Below are 19239 nucleotides of genomic sequence, written 5' to 3' on the forward strand. Positions count from 1 at the left end.
CACAGTCACACACGCACACAGTCACACACGCACACAGTCACACACACACGCACACACACGCACACGCGCACACACACACACACACACACACACAGTGTCACACACACACACACACACACACACACACACACACACACACACACACACAGTCTCACACACACACACAGTCTCACACACACACACAGTCACACACACACACACACACACAGTCACACACACACACACACACACAGTCACACACACACACACACACACACACACACACACACACACACAGTCTCTCTCACACACACACACACAGTCTCTCTCACACACACACAGTCTCTCACGCACACACGCACACAGTCTCTCACGCACACACGCACACAGTCTCTCACGCACACACGCACACAGTCTCTCACGCACACAGTCTCTCACGCACACACGCACACAGTCTCTCACGCACACAGTCTCTCACGCACACAGTCTCACACGCACACAGTCTCACACGCACACAGTCTCACACGCACACAGTCTCACACGCACACAGTCTCACACGCACACAGTCTCACACGCACACAGTCTCACACGCACACAGTCTCACACGCACACAGTCTCACACGCACACAGTCACACACGCACACAGTCACACACGCACACAGTCGCACACGCGCACAGTCACACAGTCACACACACACACACACACACACACACACACACACACACACACACACACAGTGTCTCACACACACACAGTGTCTCACACACACACAGTGTCTCACACACACACAGTGTCTCACACACACACACAGTGTCACACACACACACACACACACACACACACACACAGTGTCACACACACAGTGTCACACACACACACACACACACACACACACACACACACACACACACACAGTGTCACACACACACAGTGTCACACACACAGTGTCACACACACAGTGTCACACACACACACACACACACACACACACACACACACACACACAGTGTCTCACACACACACACACACACACACACACACACACACACACACAGTCTCACACACACACACACTGACACACACACACACACACACACACACACACACACACACACACACAGTCACACACACACACACACACACACACACACACACACAGTCTCTCTCTCTCTCACACACACACAGTCACACACACAGTCACACACACAGTCTCACACACAGTCTCACACACAGTCTCACACACAGTCACACACACACACACACACACACACACACACACACAGTCACACACACACACACACACACACACACACACACACACACACACACACACACAGTCACACACACACAGACACACACACACACACACACACACAGTCACACACACACACACACACACAGTCTCTCTCTCTCTCACACACACACAGTCACACACACAGTCTCACACACAGTCTCACACACAGTCTCACACACACACAGACACAGACACAGACACACACACACACACACACACACACACACACACACACACACAGTCTCTCTCACACACACACACACAGTCTCTCTCACACACACACACAGTCTCTCTCACACACACACACTGTCTCTCACACACACACACACTGTCTCTCACACACACACACACTGTCTCTCACACACACACACACTGTCTCTCACACACACACACACAGTATCTCACACACACACACACACACACAGACACACACACACACACACACACACACACACACACACACACAGTCTCACACACACACACACACACAGTCTCTCACACACACACAGTCTCTCATACACACAGTCTCTCATACACACAGTCTCTCAGTCACACACACACACACTGTCTCTCTCTCTCTCCCACACACTGTCTCTCTCTCTCCCACACACTCTGTCTCTCTCTCTCCCACACACTCTGTCTCTCTCTCTCCCACACACTCTGTCTCTCTCTCTCCCACACACTCTGTCTCTCTCTCTCCCACACACTCTGTCTCTCTCTCTCCCACACACTCTGTCTCTCTCTCTCCCACACACTCTGTCTCTCTCTCTCCCACACACTCTGTCTCTCTCTCTCGTTGTGCTGCGGAGGGGGGAGGGCTGCAGTGCTGCTGGGAGACATGACATCTGTCTCCCGGTGCTGCTCCTCCAGCACGCGCACCGGGCCTTCCTCTCGCTTACTTCCGGGTTCAGAGGTTTTTTTTTTTTAATTAACTAGCAGCCCTTGTTTCCCGCTGCTGGCGGCCCTGATCGCGGCGCCCCTCTAGCCAAGCCACGGCGCACCAGGGCGCCGCGGCGCACAGCTTGGGAACCACTGGCTTAGCCTATGCCTCTGAATGTTTCTTACATTCCTTAGCTGAAAAGGGTGGAACAAAAGGAAGATCAGTCTCATTTAAATACGGAGCATCCAAATCTTCCACAGAAAAATGAGATTCATAATAAAATGGTCAGTTCTTGCCTTGGGAGTTTTATAGTGGACTAGCTGAGAGCCCCGGCGTTGCCCGGGATGTTTGTGGTGTGGGTGTGGTATTTGGGTGGGGAGTGGTCCACGCGGCCCATGTGCGGTGGTAGTGCTGCTGTGGCTGTACTGATGGTGATTGTATTGGTGTGCTGATTTGGGAGGGTTTGGTGCTGATGTGGGGGTGCGGATGTGGGTGTGCCGATGGGGGAGGTGCAAAGGTGGCGATGTGTGGGTGCTGATGGTGTTGATGGGGGCTGGGAATGGTGGGGAGGCGAGAATGCCAGTGTGCTGGGGGGGCATACCGGTGTGCTGATGTGGTGGTGCTGGGGTGTGTGTGTGTATACATGTTTGTGTGTATACATTGTATGTGTGTGTGTGTATACATGTGTGTGTGTGTGTATACACGTGTGTGTGTATACACGTATGTGTGTGTATACACATGTGTGTGTGTGTATATACACGTGTGTGTGTGTGTATACACGTGTGTGTGTGTATACACGTGTGTGTGTGTATACACGTGTGTGTGTATACACATGTGTGTGTGTGTGTATACACGTGTGTGTATACACATGTGTGTGTATGTATACATGTGTATGTGTGTATACATGTGTGTGTATATACATGTGTGTGTATACACATGTGTGTGTGTACACATGTGTGTGTACACACATGTGTGTGTGTATACACGTGTGTGTGTGTATACACGTGTGTGTGTATACACATGTGTGTGTGTGTATACACGTGTGTGTGTGTGTGTATACACGTGTGTGTGTGTGTATACATGTGTGTGTGTGTATACATGTGTGTGTGTGTGTATACATGTGTGTGTATACATGTGTGTGTGTGTATACATTATGTGTATGTATACCTGTGTGTATACGTGTGTGAGTGTATACGTGTGTGTGTATGTGTACATGTGTGTGTGTGTATGTGTACATGTGTGTGTGTGTATGTCTCCATGTGTGTGTGTGTGTATGTCTCCATGTGTGTGTGTACGTGTACATGTGTGTGAGTATACGTGTACATGTGTGTGTGTGTACGTGTCTACGTGTACATGTGTGTGTGTGTGTACATGTGTGTGTGTGTGTGTACATGTGTGTGTGTGTACGTGTCTACGTGTACATGTGTGTGTGTCTACGTGTACATGTGTGTGTGTGTCTACGTGTACGTGTGTGTGTGTCTACGTGTGTGTGTGTACGTGTGTGTGTGTGTACGTGTGTGTGTGTGTGTACGTGTGTGTCTATGTGTGTGTGTGTCTACGTGTGTGTGTTTGTGTCTACGTGTGTGTGTGTGTGTATACGTGTGTGTGTGTATACGTGTGTGTGTGTGTGTATACGTGTGTGTGTGTCTACGTGTGTGTGTGTGTGTCTGTGTCCCTGTGTGTCCTTTGGCTCGTGACTCCGCCTCAGGGAAGGGGGGGGGGGGTGGGGGGGGAGGTGGTGGGAAGGAGGGGGGTGGGGGGGAAGGGGAGGTGGGGGGGAGGTGGTGGGAAGGGGAGGGGGTGGGGGGAGGTGGTGGGAAGGGGGGGGGGTGGGGGGAAGGGGGGGGAGGTGGTGGGAAGTTGGGAAGGGGGGTGGGGGAGGTGGGAAGGGGGGTGGAGGTGGTGAGGAGGTGGTGGGAGGTTGTAAGGGGGGAGTGAAGGGAAGGTGAAGGGGGGGTGAAGGTGGGGTGGAGGGGAGGTGAAGGGTGGAGGGGAGGTGAAGGGTGGGGGTGGAGGGGAGGTGAAGGGGGGGGTGGAGGGGAGGTGAAGGGGGGGGTGGAGGGGGGGGTGGAGGGGAGGTGAAGGGGGGGGGGTGGAGGAGTGGAGGGGAGGTGAAGGGGGGGGGGTGGAGGGGAGGTGAAGGGGGGGGTGGAGGGGAGGTGAAGGGGGGGTGGAGGGGAGGTGGGGGGGTGAAGGGGAGGTGGGGGGTGAAGGGGAGGTGGGGGGGGTGAAGGGGAGGTGGGGGGTGAAGGGGAGGTGGGGGGGTGAAGGGGAGGTGAAGGGGGGTGGAGGTGAAGGGGGGGTGGAGGGGAGGTGAAGGGGGGGTGGAGGGAGGTGGAAGGGAAGGGAAGTGGAGTGAGGGGAGGTGAGGGGTGGGTGAGGGGAGGTGAGGGGAGGTGAAGGGGGGTGAGGGGAGGTGAAGGGGGGTGAGGGGAGGTGAAGGCCGCTCCCTCACCCGTCCGGCCGCTCACTCACCCGTCCGGCAGCTCCCTCACCCGTCCGGCAGCTCCCTCACCCGTCCGGCCGCTCCCACGTGGATCTGAGGCGGGAGGCAGCTTGTTGTGGCCGCTCCCCCGCTGTGTCCCGGTCGCTCGCTCGCTCCGCTGACTGTAGCGGCGCCGGGGGGGGGGGGGGGGGGGTGGAGGGGAGGTGATTTGAAGGGGGGTGAGGGGTGGGTGAAGGCCGCTCACTCACCCGTCCGGCCGCTCAGTCACCCGTCCGGCAGCTCCCTCACCCGTCCGGCCGCTCCCACGTGTATCTGAGGCGGGAGGCAGCTTGTTGTGGCCGCTCCCCCGCTGTGTCCCGGTCGCTCGCTCGCTCCGCTGACTGTAGCGGCGCCGGGGGGGGGGGGGGGGGTGGAGGGGAGGTGATTTGAAGGGGGGTGAGGGGTGGGTGAAGGCCGCTCACTCACCCGTCCGGCCGCTCCCACGTGGAACTGAGGCGGGAGGCAGCTTGTTGTGGCCGCTCCCCCGCTGTGTCCCGGGCACTCGCTCCTCCGCTCACTGTAGCGGCGCGGGGGGGGGGGGGGGGTGTTTGAAAGCGCGGGAGACGGGGAGAGGAGGACGTGCGCGCGGGTGTGGAGGCTGATTTCGGGGAGGAAGAGGCAGGTATGTGAGCCCCCCCCGGGTTATACAATGCTGCTAATGTACACCCCCCCCCCCCCTACTGTGTGTGTGTGTGTGTGTGTGTGTGTGTGTGTGTGTGTGTGTGTGTGTTTGTGTCCCTGTGTGTGTGTTTGTGTCCCTGTGTGTCCTTTGGGCCGTCACTCCGCCTCAGGCCAATGAGAGGTGTGCGGGGGCGGCCCAAGGGACCAATGAGATTTCCCCTAGGGACACCGGACATCCAGCAGGCAGGCAGGCTGGCATGCATGCATGCAGGCATACAGTGCTTTCACTAATATAGTATAAGATTTACATACTTTTTCTTTGCAGATTTGAAGGTCAACCATAAAAGGTTTAAACAGGGCCAATTTTTTTTTTAAATATCTGCCATTTGGGTAGAATCTTCCTCAAGAGACCTTCCTAATACAAAGATTGCAGAGCTTCCCAGAATAGCCAGAGGAAAGTTTGTCATTACAGTAAAAACAATGCAAGTGCTTTTGAATTTGGCAGAATTCTAAGTTCTTTCAAAACTAAAGCTGTCTCACATTTTAATCTTGTCTGGAACTGTTACATACGCCTATAATACATATATTATCTTTAACCGTGCATACAATGTCTTATATATACTGTATAACCAATTTCACTCATTGTAACTATGTATTTGTCATTATAACTCTGTGCCCAGGACATACTTGAAAACGACAGGTATCTCTCAATGCATTATACTTCCTGTTAAAACATTTGATAAATAAATAAATAGAACACTTCCTTGGTTAGACTGCATGATCATACACCTTCCCTCCAGCTTTATTCCCAGAGGCTGGAGGCAGGGCAGCCACACTGCCTGTGCGCTTGTACTTGCTTGTACTTGAATGCACGTTGACGAAAATGTTTCTAGTTATTGTCCCTGATCACTGCTTGATCTGTATCTGGGCCAAGGAGAGCAAAAAAAAACAACCCCACCCCCCCACCCCCAGAAATCCTTAGTACAAAAAACATTGCAAAAGGCTCCCTATGCTACTTATTCTCTTACATAGTTCATGAGGTTGAAAAAAGACCGATGTTCATCGAGTGCAACCTATGTTAAATTTAGACGACAGATACTTATCCTTGGTAACAGATTATATAGAAAAGGCTCCTCCATCCGCAGAGGATTCTGGGTTTGCTGCATTAGGCAGATTCCTACACAGCATTGACGTTAGTTCTCCACCCACTGATGTGCCCGGGATCAAAGTTCAAAGCCTCAGCAGCCATAAAACTGGAAGAAACATGCTACTGAAACACAGCACAGTGCCAGAGAAGATCGTAAAACGCGACTCTACAATGTAGAGCTAGGTATGGGTGTAGGGAATAAACAACCTGGGCAAACAGCCCAATAATAGATGAGCTCTGCTCCAGAGGAAACCCTGGGAAACTAAATAGGCAGTCCAAAGAGAACAAAAAAATTAAATATCCTGTCCTTCTTCCAAGCTGGTAAGACCTAGTATTGACATGGAAGGATGGATAGAAAAACCACCCTTCACTTAATAGTGTGCATATGACATAGACTAATCGACCAGTAGGTTCTGTAGCTGTTATACATTTGTTAGGTGTAAGAGACAGATGAGAGCAGTCAAAAAAAAAAAAGTACAATCTTCAGTATTTGTTTATTGTTTGTATTCCTATGCACGGTCGCTGGTATGATTCTTTAAGATAAAATATTTTCAAAAGTAACCCTCGTTTTTGATAAAGAAGTACAGACAAATTGCACCAATAGTGAATAAATAAAAAAGCATGTTCTGCATTGTCCAAACTCGTTTGGTCGTTGCCTCTTAGCCAATAGATAATGACTTTAGTAGCCATGTGTTAGAATTGTTTTAGAAATGGTTTCCCACAGGGACATACCTAGAGAAAGAAAAATGTAAAAACAACCCTTACGTGTATTATGATGGTCTGTGAATTCTGTCTCATTCATGTCATCGTGATCTATAGGATTTACCTCTTCTTGCTTAACCACAACAGAACCTGTTACACCAATAGAAAAGATGAATGAAATGGCATAGCCGGTGAGAACGGGAGAAATACAATATCATGAGATACTCAGGTGTAGGATTTTGCCGACAGGTTGAGCATAATTCTTCCCCCCCACCATACACTTAAACATGAACACACACCAAAGTACAGATGTAGCCAGACTTACCTTCACCGAAGCCTTGGGGGAGGGAGAAGGGGTGGGGAACTTTTTGTCGCGGTTCTGGATAAGGTATGAACCGTAAAGGGACGGGGTGGGGGGGAGGGGGGAAGCAGGCGATGCCGGTTCCAGAGGCGACAAGAGGCCCTGCGTTCACCGGACCCTGTCATACTCCTGACTATACTGACCTTACAAATCAATTATTCCCAATGTATTTTGGAGTGAATAACTGAATTTTTTACCTGTAGCCGGGCTGATAGAGTTTTCCACTCCCACCGAGTTATGATAGTCTACTAAATCTATCTCTTCTTCCATTTTAATTAAGAATGAATTATCACCTTGCGTATTTGGAAGGCCTGTAGTGAAGAGGGGGATAAAAAGTTAGTCACACACTATCTGTCCCTAAAATAAAAACACATACATTTGTAACTGCAGACGATTACATGCTGGTTCTCTAAAAGGTGCTTAAAGAATCATTACATTCACAATCCTATTTGTGGTTTGTTTTAAACAAATCATTTGTGTAATATTAGACGCTATTTCCTCGATTCTAAGACGCACCCTTGATTTAATAAAAAAAATTGGGGGGTTACATCCCCACCATATTAAATCTGCAGATTTTTTATTTTTTTAACTAGCAGACAATAGCATACAGTTATCTACACTAGAATACACTACAACTTTATGCTGCTGCCACGCTTTAAAAAAAAAAAAAATTGCTGCTGGGACTGAACCTTTAATTGTGTGTGTGTGTGTGTGTGTGTGTGTGTGTGTGTGTGTGTGTGTGTGTGTGTGTGTGTGTGTGTGTGTGTGTGTGTGTGTGTGTGTGTGTGTGTGTGTGTGTGTGTGTGTGTGTGTGCGCACACTGAGTTAAGTTATGGTGAGTAAAAAAAGTGACAAAAACCCTCCACAGCATAGCAAATATGTAAATGTAAATACAACTGTATGCTCATCTGCATGCATGTCTTAGGCAGGTCTGCAACCCCGCCTTTCCCCATTATCACCCAGCACACAGCACTTCCACTGCAGCAAGGCATTCTGGGAAATGACATGTAAATGAGCACAGTGCCACCTTTTGCTTCAAAAACCATTTTTAACATGGTTCCCTATAGGCTTAAGCTTGCTGCATGGTCACAGCTTTGAGCACAGCCAGGGTTAAGGTGCATACCCAGAAAACCACCCACAGACAGCTGCAGTGGAAGTGCTGTGTGCCGGGTGATAATGGTGAAAGGCGGGGTTGCAGACCTGCCTACAGCATACAGTTGTATATATATATATATATATTGCTTGGGCCAATAGCGTGCAAATGTATAGGTTGTTGAACACTGTATGTATGTGTGTATATATATATATATATATATATATATATCATTATAGCACCCACAGTGTACTCTGCGCATTACAAGACAATACAGTACAGGGAATTATAATACAATAAGCGCAAACAAAATTAGACAATAGGAAAGACCCTGCCCCAGTGAGCTTACAATCTAAGTCATGCAACAACTATTGTTTATCATCACTTTCCTATAGTGTTCCTGATGAACAAGATTACAATTGTATCCGTCCTCTGCCACGAGACCAAGACAGACCAAATCTCATCCCAAAATTTGGAAAATGTTTGTTAACATCAAACGTTAACATTGTGTACATAACCAGTCAAGATACAGAAAGTGCAACAGGATACATTAATACATTAAAGCCAAGAGCACCAATACCTAGTGAAGCAGTTACATACTCACTCGTCTCATGCTGTATAGTTTCAGAGTTCAAATAAACCACATTATGAAGTTCTTGTTCTTCCTTAATATTTAAAGAAATAACAGAATGGATGACAGGATCTGCTGCAAAAAAGTATGTTTTTTATAAACGTCAAGTATCAAAAATGACGTGAATAACATTTAAAAAAAAAAAGTGTAATTTTCAGAGAAATTACAAAATAATTCTGAAAGCACTGAAATTACCTGGCTCACTCAATCTGACTCTGCCCTCTCTTATGGTGGCCTGTCTTTCTCCCACACTCCGCGCCCTGATGGCAGGGGTGGGGCATGGGGCTCCTCCTCTCCTCTCTCTGCCGTTACAAACCCTTCCTATTCCTCACTCTCTTGCTTTTCGCTCCTTTGAGGCTCACACTGTCCAGATCTTTTCTCCTCTTCCTGTTCACGTGGCGGTCATCTATTTCCCACCAACTCTACTCATCCCTCTTCCGCCTTTCTCCAACTTTGAATCCTGGCTCTCTTTCTTTCTCTCCTCAGACTCCCCTGTTCTTTTCCTTGGGGACTTCAATTGCCACATTGATGACCCCTCTCTCCCTTGGACTTCCCGCTTTCTCTCTCTAACCTCTTCTTTTGGCCTTCAACAGTGGACTGCAGCCAGCACCCACAAGGATGGCCACTACCTAGACATGTTTTTCACTAAAAACTTCTCTCTCTGACTTCTCCATTTTCCCCTTTCCTCTCTCTGACCATCACCTCATCTAATTTTCTCTCTCTCGCTCCTCCCCTTCTCCATCTCGTTTCTGCAGAAACCTGCGCTCTATTAACCTACCAACCTTTGATTCCACTTTACGCTCCTCCCTCTCAGTTCTGTTCCAGACCCTGACAACCTGGTCAGGAACTACAACTCTGTCTTATCCTCCTCTCTTGATCTACATGCCCCGCTTTCTCTCTGCCGTCCTTGCCCTTCTAACCCCAGACCCTGGCTAAATTGCAACACACACATGCTGCGTTCCTCCACGCGTTCCTCTGAACGTCTCTGGAGGAAATCTCACACTCTCGCAGACTTCCTTCACTACAAATGCATGCTATCCTGTTTCAACTCTGCCCTCTCTCAGGCTAAACAAACCTACTTTTCTTCACTAATCAACACGCACAAGTTTAACCCACGCCAACTCTTTTCTGTCTTTGACACTCTACTAAAACCACCCTCAGCTGCCTCTTCTTCCCCCATCGAACCTGAGGACTTTGCTGACTATTTTAAGGAAAAGGTGGAATCCATACGTCAGGACATCCCCTTTGTTTCCTCCTCCCATCCTACACCACTTCCTAACTCTCCTCCTGCCTTCCTTGACTCTTTTTCCGCTGTCTCAGAGAAGGATGTGTCACTGCTGATCTCCCCTTCTCCCTCTACCACTTGCCCTCTTGACCCTCACTCCCATCTCCTAAAACCTCTTGTTCCTACTACAATCCCTACACTCACACAGATTTTTAACTCCTCTCTCTACACTGGTACCTTTCCCTCCTCCTTCAAACATGCACCAGTTATATCATTACCCGAAAATAGCAAGCTTGATGCTACCTGTCTTTCTAGATATCAACCTGTCTCCCTCCTGCCTTTTGCCTCTAAACTCCTTGAACGTCTTGTATTCTCTTGCTTGATCCATTTTCAACTCCTAATCTCTCCTAGACCCTCTACAACCTGACTTCCACCCTGCTCACTCGACTGAAACAGCCCTTACTAAAATAACTAATGATCTCCATGTTGCCAAAGACAGAGGTCATTACACTCTGCTCAAATTACTCGATCTCTCTGCAGCATTTGACACCGTGGACCACCCTGTTCTCCTTCATTTTCTCCATACTCTTGGTATTCGTAACAAAGCTCTATCCTGGATCTCTTCTGCTAACACCTCCTCCATCGATCGCTATGTGGGGGTACCCCAGAGCTCTGTCCTGGGATCTCTTCTCTTTTCTCTGTACACACTTTCTCTAGGTGACCTAATCACATCTCTTGGGTTTAAATATCACCTCTATGCTGACGACACACACATTTACTTTTCAACCCCTGACCTTACACCTGCTGTACAGACCAAAGTTTCTGAATGTCTCTTTGCGATATCATCCTGGATGGCCATCCGCTGACTTAAACTTAAAATGGCAAAAACAGAGCTCCTCATACTTTTTCCAAAACCTGGCCCTACTACCTCCTTCCATATTACTGTTGGAAGTACCATCATTCACCCAGTAGCCCAATCACGCTGCCTAGGGGTTACACTCGACTCCGCTCTCACATTCAAAACGTATCTAAATCCTGTCGCTTTTTCCTCCGCAATATCACAAAGATAAGCCCTTTCCTCTGTTGCTCGACTGCTAAAACTCTGACTCAGGCCCTCATTCTCTCCCATCTCGATTACTGTAACCCCCTGCTGTCCGGCCTTCTTGCCTCTCGCCTGTCTCCCCTACAATCTATCCTAAACGCTGCTGCCAGAATCACTCTACTCTTTCCTAGATCTGTCTCAGCATCTCCCCTCCTGAAATCACTCTCCTGGCTTCCTATCAAATCCCGCATCTTGCACTCAATTCTCCTCCGCAATTTTAAAGCTTTACACTCTTCTGCCCCTCCTTACATCTCAGCCCTAATTTCTCGCTATGCACCATCCCGACTCTTGCGTTCTGCTCAAGGATGTCTTCTCTCTAACCCCTTTGTATCTAAAGCTCTCTCCTGCCTTAAAACCTCTCTCACTGACTGCCCCACAACTCTGGAATGACCTTCCCCTCAATACCCGACTAGCACCCTATCAACCTTTAAGACCCACCTTAAAACACACCTGCTTAAGGAAGCATACGAGTAGCACCGTGGCTAATACTATACACGATACATAAAGCTTGGCGCCCTGAAAACACACTTACCAGAATGCCCTCCTACAGTCTCTGTACGTTCTTCCTACCAATTAGATTGCAAGCTCTTCGGAGCAGGGACTCCCTCTTCTGAAATGTTACTTTTATGTCTTAAGCACTTATTCCCTTGATCTGTTATTTGTATTATATGTTATTTATATGATGGTCACGTGTATTACTACTGTGAAGCGCTACGTACATTAATGGCGCTATATAAATAAAGACATACAATACAAATTACAACGTTTGATACTATTAGGGCATTAAAGGATTTAGCCTTCTCTTGCCTTACAAATAATTTTGAAAAAGTGACAACTTTTAATATGATAAACAGTGATGCGGTTTTATTTGGTATAATGATAGGCCTTAAAAGCACCTTGTTGTTTTATACAGGCCAAATCATTTTGCCCAAGGATTGTGCGTACATCCATCAGAACAATGCAAGTATGTGCATTCAAATGCAAGTATGTGCATTCAAATGCAAGTATGTGCATTCAAATGCAAGTATGTGCATTCAAATGCAAGTATGTGCATTCAAATGCAAGTATGTGCATTCAAATGCAAGTATGTGCATTCAAATGCAAGTATGTGCATTCAAATGCAAGTATGTGCATTCAAATGCATCCTTTCCAGAAATGACCAAGTCACGTTGAATGTGAGAATTTGGTCCCATTCAGAATTGTAAACCAGTGATGGATTTTTCATATGTAATAAGGTACAATAATATTATTACTCACGCGTGTTAAACTCATTAAAATTATGCCTTTCATTAAAGTCATGGTTTTCCTCCCTATATGGAATTTCCCCAAGAGATTCTTCCTTTATCCTTATTAAAATATCAGGAAGGTCTTTAAGAATAGAAAAAAAAAATTATATTAACAAAAGGCTACTTTTAAGGGGGTAAAACATTTAAAGTAAAACTATTATTCAGGTCAACTTGGGAACCTGTAGCAAAACGATACTATATAAGAAAATAATAGCAATACAGGCGATCTTATTTTCTCAACTGGCTTCCAATGTTGCCCAGCATTATACCAAGAAACAATGGACTATTTTTTTCAAGACAGTGTTTGAACAAACAGGGGGCTGGAGGGAAATGGCAGAAGTTCAGAAAATTGGATTCATCTAATACAGAGGTGGCCAACTCCAGTCCTCAAGGGCCACCAACAGGTCAGATTTTAAGTATATCCTTGCTTCAGCCATTGACTGAACCACCTGTGCTGAAGCAGGGATATCCCTAATACCCAACTTGTTGGCCACCCCTAAACGAATAGAAACAAAACAAATGAACCAATTTTCAGGATTGAGGTCTTTGACTTTCCCAATAATTACATGGTTCTCTTTCTGGTAATCTAATACTTTATGGAAGTTTTTTCTTAAATATAAAAATAGCTATGAAGACGTTCAGCACAATTTGCTTTTCTATTTTTGGAAGACGCAAAAATATGAAATATAAAAATATGAACTGGAGAACTATAATAACAAATTACAGTTAGTCAAAGACTTTGTAAAACTTCCATATCTCATTGTTAATAGAACCATAATTCTGTAGACACTGTAATGGCATCTTAGAGGGATCACTTTGTATTCCTGCAATGTCTTCCTTTTCTCACGAACCTCAACACTCAGGTAGCAGCACAGAAGTGATTTAAAAGCTTTTCCTCTTCAACTGTGATCATACTCATTACTAATTTATACGTCAGACTGTTCATTTTCAGAAGGGTAGGTGCAAATGTCATATTTGCTTTATTTGTCTTATCTGTTTATATGCAAGTCCTATGGATGAGTTTCTCAAAAACACGGTCAATGTGAGATTTTGGCTACAGTATATTTATAAATAATGTATTCATTTATTTTTCAACTAGGTAAGGAGTTCCACGCTATCAATAATTTAATTTGTAAGTTCTAGTAATGTATTTAGAAGGAAATTGCTGTATTTCTTACCTACAGCTTGGCCGATAGAGGTTTCAACTCCCATGGAGTTATGATAGTCTATTGGATTTTTCTCATCTTCTATTTGAAATGAGGATGAATTATTACCTTGGATATTTGGAAGACCTATAATGAAAATATCAATTTTGAATGTGCGAGTTATCTGTCCCTAAAATACAAGAATATCTTTTTTTAAAGACATAAAATATAATTTGTAACTCTACAAAAGTTTAAATACTGGTTCATCAATGTACCTTAAGTCAGACATTAAGAAACATGAAGTGTGTGAGTTTTCCCCAAGATTGTTTAAATACACTCAGGTACCTATCGGATAATATTATGAAAAAGGCCATTTTAGATTTACAGCGTCAAATACTAGTTAACTAAAATTCACGAAAACTTGTCAGACATGCGAAAGAACACCTGCTCTCTTAATTATCATGGTTTCCTGCCATGATTTCTACTAGGATACCTGGGAGTATTCCTTTATATGCATCAACTACAACCTGTCACTTTGCTATGGTCTCTATAGTCTTCCTGGCGAGCAAAGTTACAATTATATCTGTTCTCTGCCAAGAGACCAGGACAGCAAATCACACACAAAATCTAAAAGGAAGGTAGATTACTCAAATGTTGTAATTACCATGAATGATACACTAACCAGCCAAGATAAATACATTGAAGGCATCAGGATACTTTTTTGACAAAGCACCCAACAACTCCTACAAAATAGTGACACCGTAGTAATGACTTCCATGACTAACACGCAACCCTCCACTAGCTCACTGAAGCCGTTTCATACTCACCTCATCACATGCTGTTCAGTTTGAGACTCCAAACAGACAGCACTAGGAAGTTCTTGCTCTTCCTTAATACTTAAGGCCTAGGCCAGGGTGGCGCTGAGCGGGCGCGCTCATGCTGGCCGCTCTGAAACACATTGAGGCATTATGTGTGGCCAGCGTGAGCAAAGATGCTTGCACAGCAAGCAAATTTGATTTTGTTGCTCGCAAGCGCGTCACGTGAGCAGTTAGCCCAATGAGGGCAAACCAGCTCTGTGACGTCGTTGCTGTGCCCCCAGGCGAGTGCGCAACTAGCCGGCCACAAATCGCCTGGCCGAGCAGGGCGCAGCGCATGAGTGCCAGCGCGCCCGCTCCCTGCCTGGCTGCAGCCTAAGAAAGCAACAGAAGTGATGACAGGATGTGTTGCAAAAAGTATGTATTTTAATGAAAGTTAAGAATTCAATGCAACTTCAATAACAGAATTAAACAATATACTTTCCAGACACAAATATCCACAGTCAATTAGGGGACAATTCACCAATATCACCACAAAGAAAAAAAAGAAAAAATAAGGGCTTTATGAAAATTCGAAAAGTGCATGTATTCCTGCAAGTGTGGCCACACGCCATACAACACGTCCACCCGGTACAACCGGTACAACCGCGTTATAACCAGGATCGCAAAAAATGGCCGTCACAATCATCGGCACCCCCACACCACGGTTCAGCGATCGTACGCGGGGGGGGGAGGGGGGAGTGTGGTGTGTCTGTCTCCGTGTGTGCCTGTCTGTCTTCGTGTGTAAGTAGGCTGTGTGTTTTGCCTTCAGAACCCAACAGGGTCCACGTTAATGACACTAGTACAGTTTTTAGCCCATTGAGAGCCTTACTTACGGGCTATCCGCTGCCAGCAGTTATCCCCTGCCTATTCAGGTCTACAAAGTCTAGTTTAGCACCGATAACAACGGATGTACACTATTAAGTTTGGACTTAGGAATCAGCTGTAAGCAGCAACACTTTACATCCTGATAAGCTCTCATATGAGTGCAACCTGTGTGAAACCATCACTTTAGCATTGTTCACTACTGGTAGTGACTAGGATAACAGAGTAGTACTATAGACTTAACCAGTCTATTTTTATCTGTGTCATACACATCACACTACACAACACGATTTTAACGAAGTTATTTAATAAACCTTTTTTATGTATTTTATGTATATATCAATTCACCCCTGACCAAATTATATTATAAAGGTTTGCTGTGCGCCTCCTAGAAGGGATCTTTGGTGCCTCCTTTAGGCACATCTCTCTATTTCGTGTGTAAGTAGCAATAAAGCATTGAATTGAAAAAAAAAATGGCCAACGCGATCAGGGAACCCGGGGGCACCCCCACGCAGGAGGGGGCCAAATGAAACCACAGGTAGGTATATATATATATATATATATATATATATATATATATATATATGACGAAGTTGTATTGTATTGTATGTCTTTATTTATATAGCGCCATTAATGTACATAGCGCTTCACAGTAGTAATACATGTGGTAATCAAATAAATAACAGATAATATAAATAACAGATCATGGGAATAAGTGCTTTAGACATAAAAGTAACATTTCGGAAGAGGAGTCCCTGCCCCGAGGAGCTTACAGTCTAATTGGTAGGTAGGTAGAACGTACAGAGACAGTAGGAGGGAGTTCTGGTAAGTGCATCTGCAGGGGGCCAGGATTTATGTATCATGTGTTCAGAATATCCACAGTGCTATTCATATGCTTCTTTAAGCAAGTGTGTCTTAAGGTGGGTCTTAAAGGTGGATAGAGAGGGTGCTAGTCGGGTACTGAGGGGAAGGGCATTCCAGAGGTGTGGGGCAGTCAGTGAAAAAGGTTTAAGGCGGGAGAGGGCTTTAGATACAAAGGGGGTAGAAAGAAGACATCTTTGAGAAGAACGCAAGAGTCTGGATGGTGCATAACGAGAAATTAGGGATGAGATGTAAGGAGGGGCAGAAGAATGTAAAGCTTTAAAAGTGAGGAGAAGAATGGAGTGTGAGATGCGGGATTTGATCGGAAGCCAGGAGAGGGATTTCATGAGGGGAGATGCTGAGACAGATCTAGGAAAGAGTAGAGTGATTCTGGCAGCAGCATTTAGGATAGATTGTAGGGGAGACAGGTGAGAGGCAGGAAGGCCGGACAGCAGGAGTTACAGTAATCAAGACGGGAGAGAATGAGGGCCTGAGTCAGAGTTTTAGCAGTCGAGCAACAGAGGAAAGGGCGTATCTTTGTTATATTGCGGAGGAAAAAGCGACAAGTTTTAGAAATGTTTTGAATGTATGGGGCGAATGTGAGAGAGGAGTCGAGTGTGACCCCTAGGCAGCGTGCTTGGGCTACTGGGTGAATGATTGTAGTTCCAACAGTAATGTGGAAGGAGGTAGTAGGGCCAGGTTTGGGAGGAAGTATGAGGAGCTCTGTTTTAGCCATGTTGAGTTTAAGGCGTCGGAGGGCCATCCAGGATGATATAGCAGAGAGACATTCAGAAACTTTGGTTTGTACAGCAGGTGTAAGGTCAGGTGTTGAAAAGTATATTTGTGTGTCGTCGGCATAGAGGTGATAATTAAACCCAAAAGATATTATTAGGTCACCAAGAGAGAGTGTGTACAGAGAAAAGAGAAGAGGTCCCAGGACAGAGCCCTGGGGTACCCCCACAGAGAGATCAATAGAGGAGGAGGAGGTGTTAGCAGAAGAGACACTGAAAGTACGATGGGAGAGGTAGATGAGATCCAGGATAGAGCTGTTAGAGAAGTTGCCTTTGTGTGACGTAATGAGTAGGGTTGGTGACGTCATCGTGCTGTGGGTGTCTACACGGAGTCCTGGGCGTCCCTGCGATCTTACTAGCTGCATTTTCAAGCGCTGGCAACTATCCTATGCAGGAGCAATTTGACTCAGTCTCCTGGCGCCAACTTGTGACAGGAGTTCGTGGTGGCTACAAGCTGTGCAGATATACCTTGCCTACCTGGGACCCTCTCACCCCCGCAGATGACTATACACAGAGATTTTTCTCCCGCATATGGTTGCTTTTGTAATCCTGTAAGTGTATTTCCTTTGGGCTGCAGTTTTTTAATAAATGTACTCTTTTGTTTAAACAGTTACATGCTATGGAGCTTGCACTTCTGTTTGGCGTGTGGGGGGGGGGGGTGGTGTGTGTGTGTGTGTGTGTGTGTGTGTGTGTGTGTGTGTGTGTGTGTGTGTGTGTGTGTGTGTGTGTGTGTGTGTGTGTGTGTGTGTGTGTGTGTGTGATATATATACTGAGTTAAGTTATGGTGAGTAAAAAAAGTGACAAAAACCCTCCACAGCAAAGCAAATATGCAAATGTAAATACAACTGTATGCTCATCTGCATGTCTTAGGCAGGTCTGCAACCCCGCCTTTCACCATTATCACCCAGCACACAGCACTTCCACTGCAGCAAGGGATTCTGGGAAATGACATGCAAATGAGCACACATAGGGAACCATGTTAAAAATGGTTTTTGAAGCAAAAAAGTGGCACTGTGTGCTCATTTGCATGTCATTTCCCAGAATCCCTTGCTGCAGTGGAAGTGCTGTGTGATAATGGTGAAAGGCGGGGTTGCAGACCTGACTAAGACATGCAGATGAGCATACAGTTGTATTTACACACACATGTATATGTGTGTGTGTGTGTGTGTGTGTGTGTGTGTGTGTGTGTGTGTGTGTGTGTGTGTGTGTGTGTGTATATATATATATATATATAAACAAAAAATTGTAGCGCCACAGTATTAATAGTGATAAACTAAAATAGTGACTAAAGTGTTAATAGAGTATAGTGAATTTAAATGTAAAAATGCAAAGTGTAATTACTTATAAACAACATATGAATTATTAATACAAATGTGTCACACAAAACTTCACAACATATACATAAAATATGTGAAAAGTGCAAAAAACGTAAAGGAAAAAGAGTCCAACCAGTCCTTTTTAAAGCTGCAGTTCAGTCAATATCCTGCACGTGTGTTTTTTTTAATAAGTCAGTTCTGTAGTAAGAAAAAATACTTTTAGCATTTTCTGTTTTTAAAAAAACAACTTTGAAAGACCAATTTTCTTGTATTCTATTTTAACAGCCATTTGCTAAGGCACTGCCCCTTCATGTCCTGTCACAAGCTCTGGCACACCCCTTTGTCAGCCCTGCCCTCCCTCTAGCACATGTCAGTGCAGGAGTGCTCATGAATATTCATGAGCTTCCACTGAGAGACAGACGCAGAAGAAAAACAGATCCCTTCACTAATTATGTCACCAAATTTTGCCTATCAATACATGGAGAACGAATTGACCTGCAGCTATACAGTTATTTAGGTAATTAGAGATTGTACACATGAAACTATTGAAGTAAAAAAATAAATTAAAAAAAAAAAAAAGACTGAACTGCAGCTTTAAATTAGTCCATAAAACATGTGGATAATTGATGCTGGTGTGGGG

At 45.7% G+C, this 19239-nt stretch overlaps 1 protein-coding gene across 5 annotated transcripts in view; it reads right to left on the reverse strand.

Annotated features, from left to right (window-relative positions):
* Positions 1 to 19239, reverse strand: part of LOC142497403 (zinc finger protein 786-like) — a 36275-nt gene that overhangs the window by 9618 nt on the left and 7418 nt on the right. For 2 of the 5 annotated variants that reach the window (XM_075605150.1, XM_075605149.1), the window contains 3 exons: positions 13986 to 14099; positions 7668 to 7781; positions 7173 to 7259 (listed from right to left, as the gene is read on the reverse strand). In XM_075605150.1, the coding sequence (XP_075461265.1) occupies positions 7173 to 7259; positions 7668 to 7781; positions 13986 to 14099 (315 nt within the window). Of the gene's footprint in view, positions 1 to 7172; positions 7260 to 7667; positions 7782 to 12585; positions 12890 to 13985; positions 14100 to 19239 lie in introns of those variants that run through there. The other 3 variants (XM_075605151.1, XM_075605153.1, XM_075605152.1) reach the window with 3 other exon arrangements.

The sequence above is a fragment of the Ascaphus truei genome, chromosome 6 (genome assembly GCF_040206685.1).
Source record: "Ascaphus truei isolate aAscTru1 chromosome 6, aAscTru1.hap1, whole genome shotgun sequence".
Lineage (NCBI taxonomy): Eukaryota > Metazoa > Chordata > Amphibia > Anura > Ascaphidae > Ascaphus > Ascaphus truei.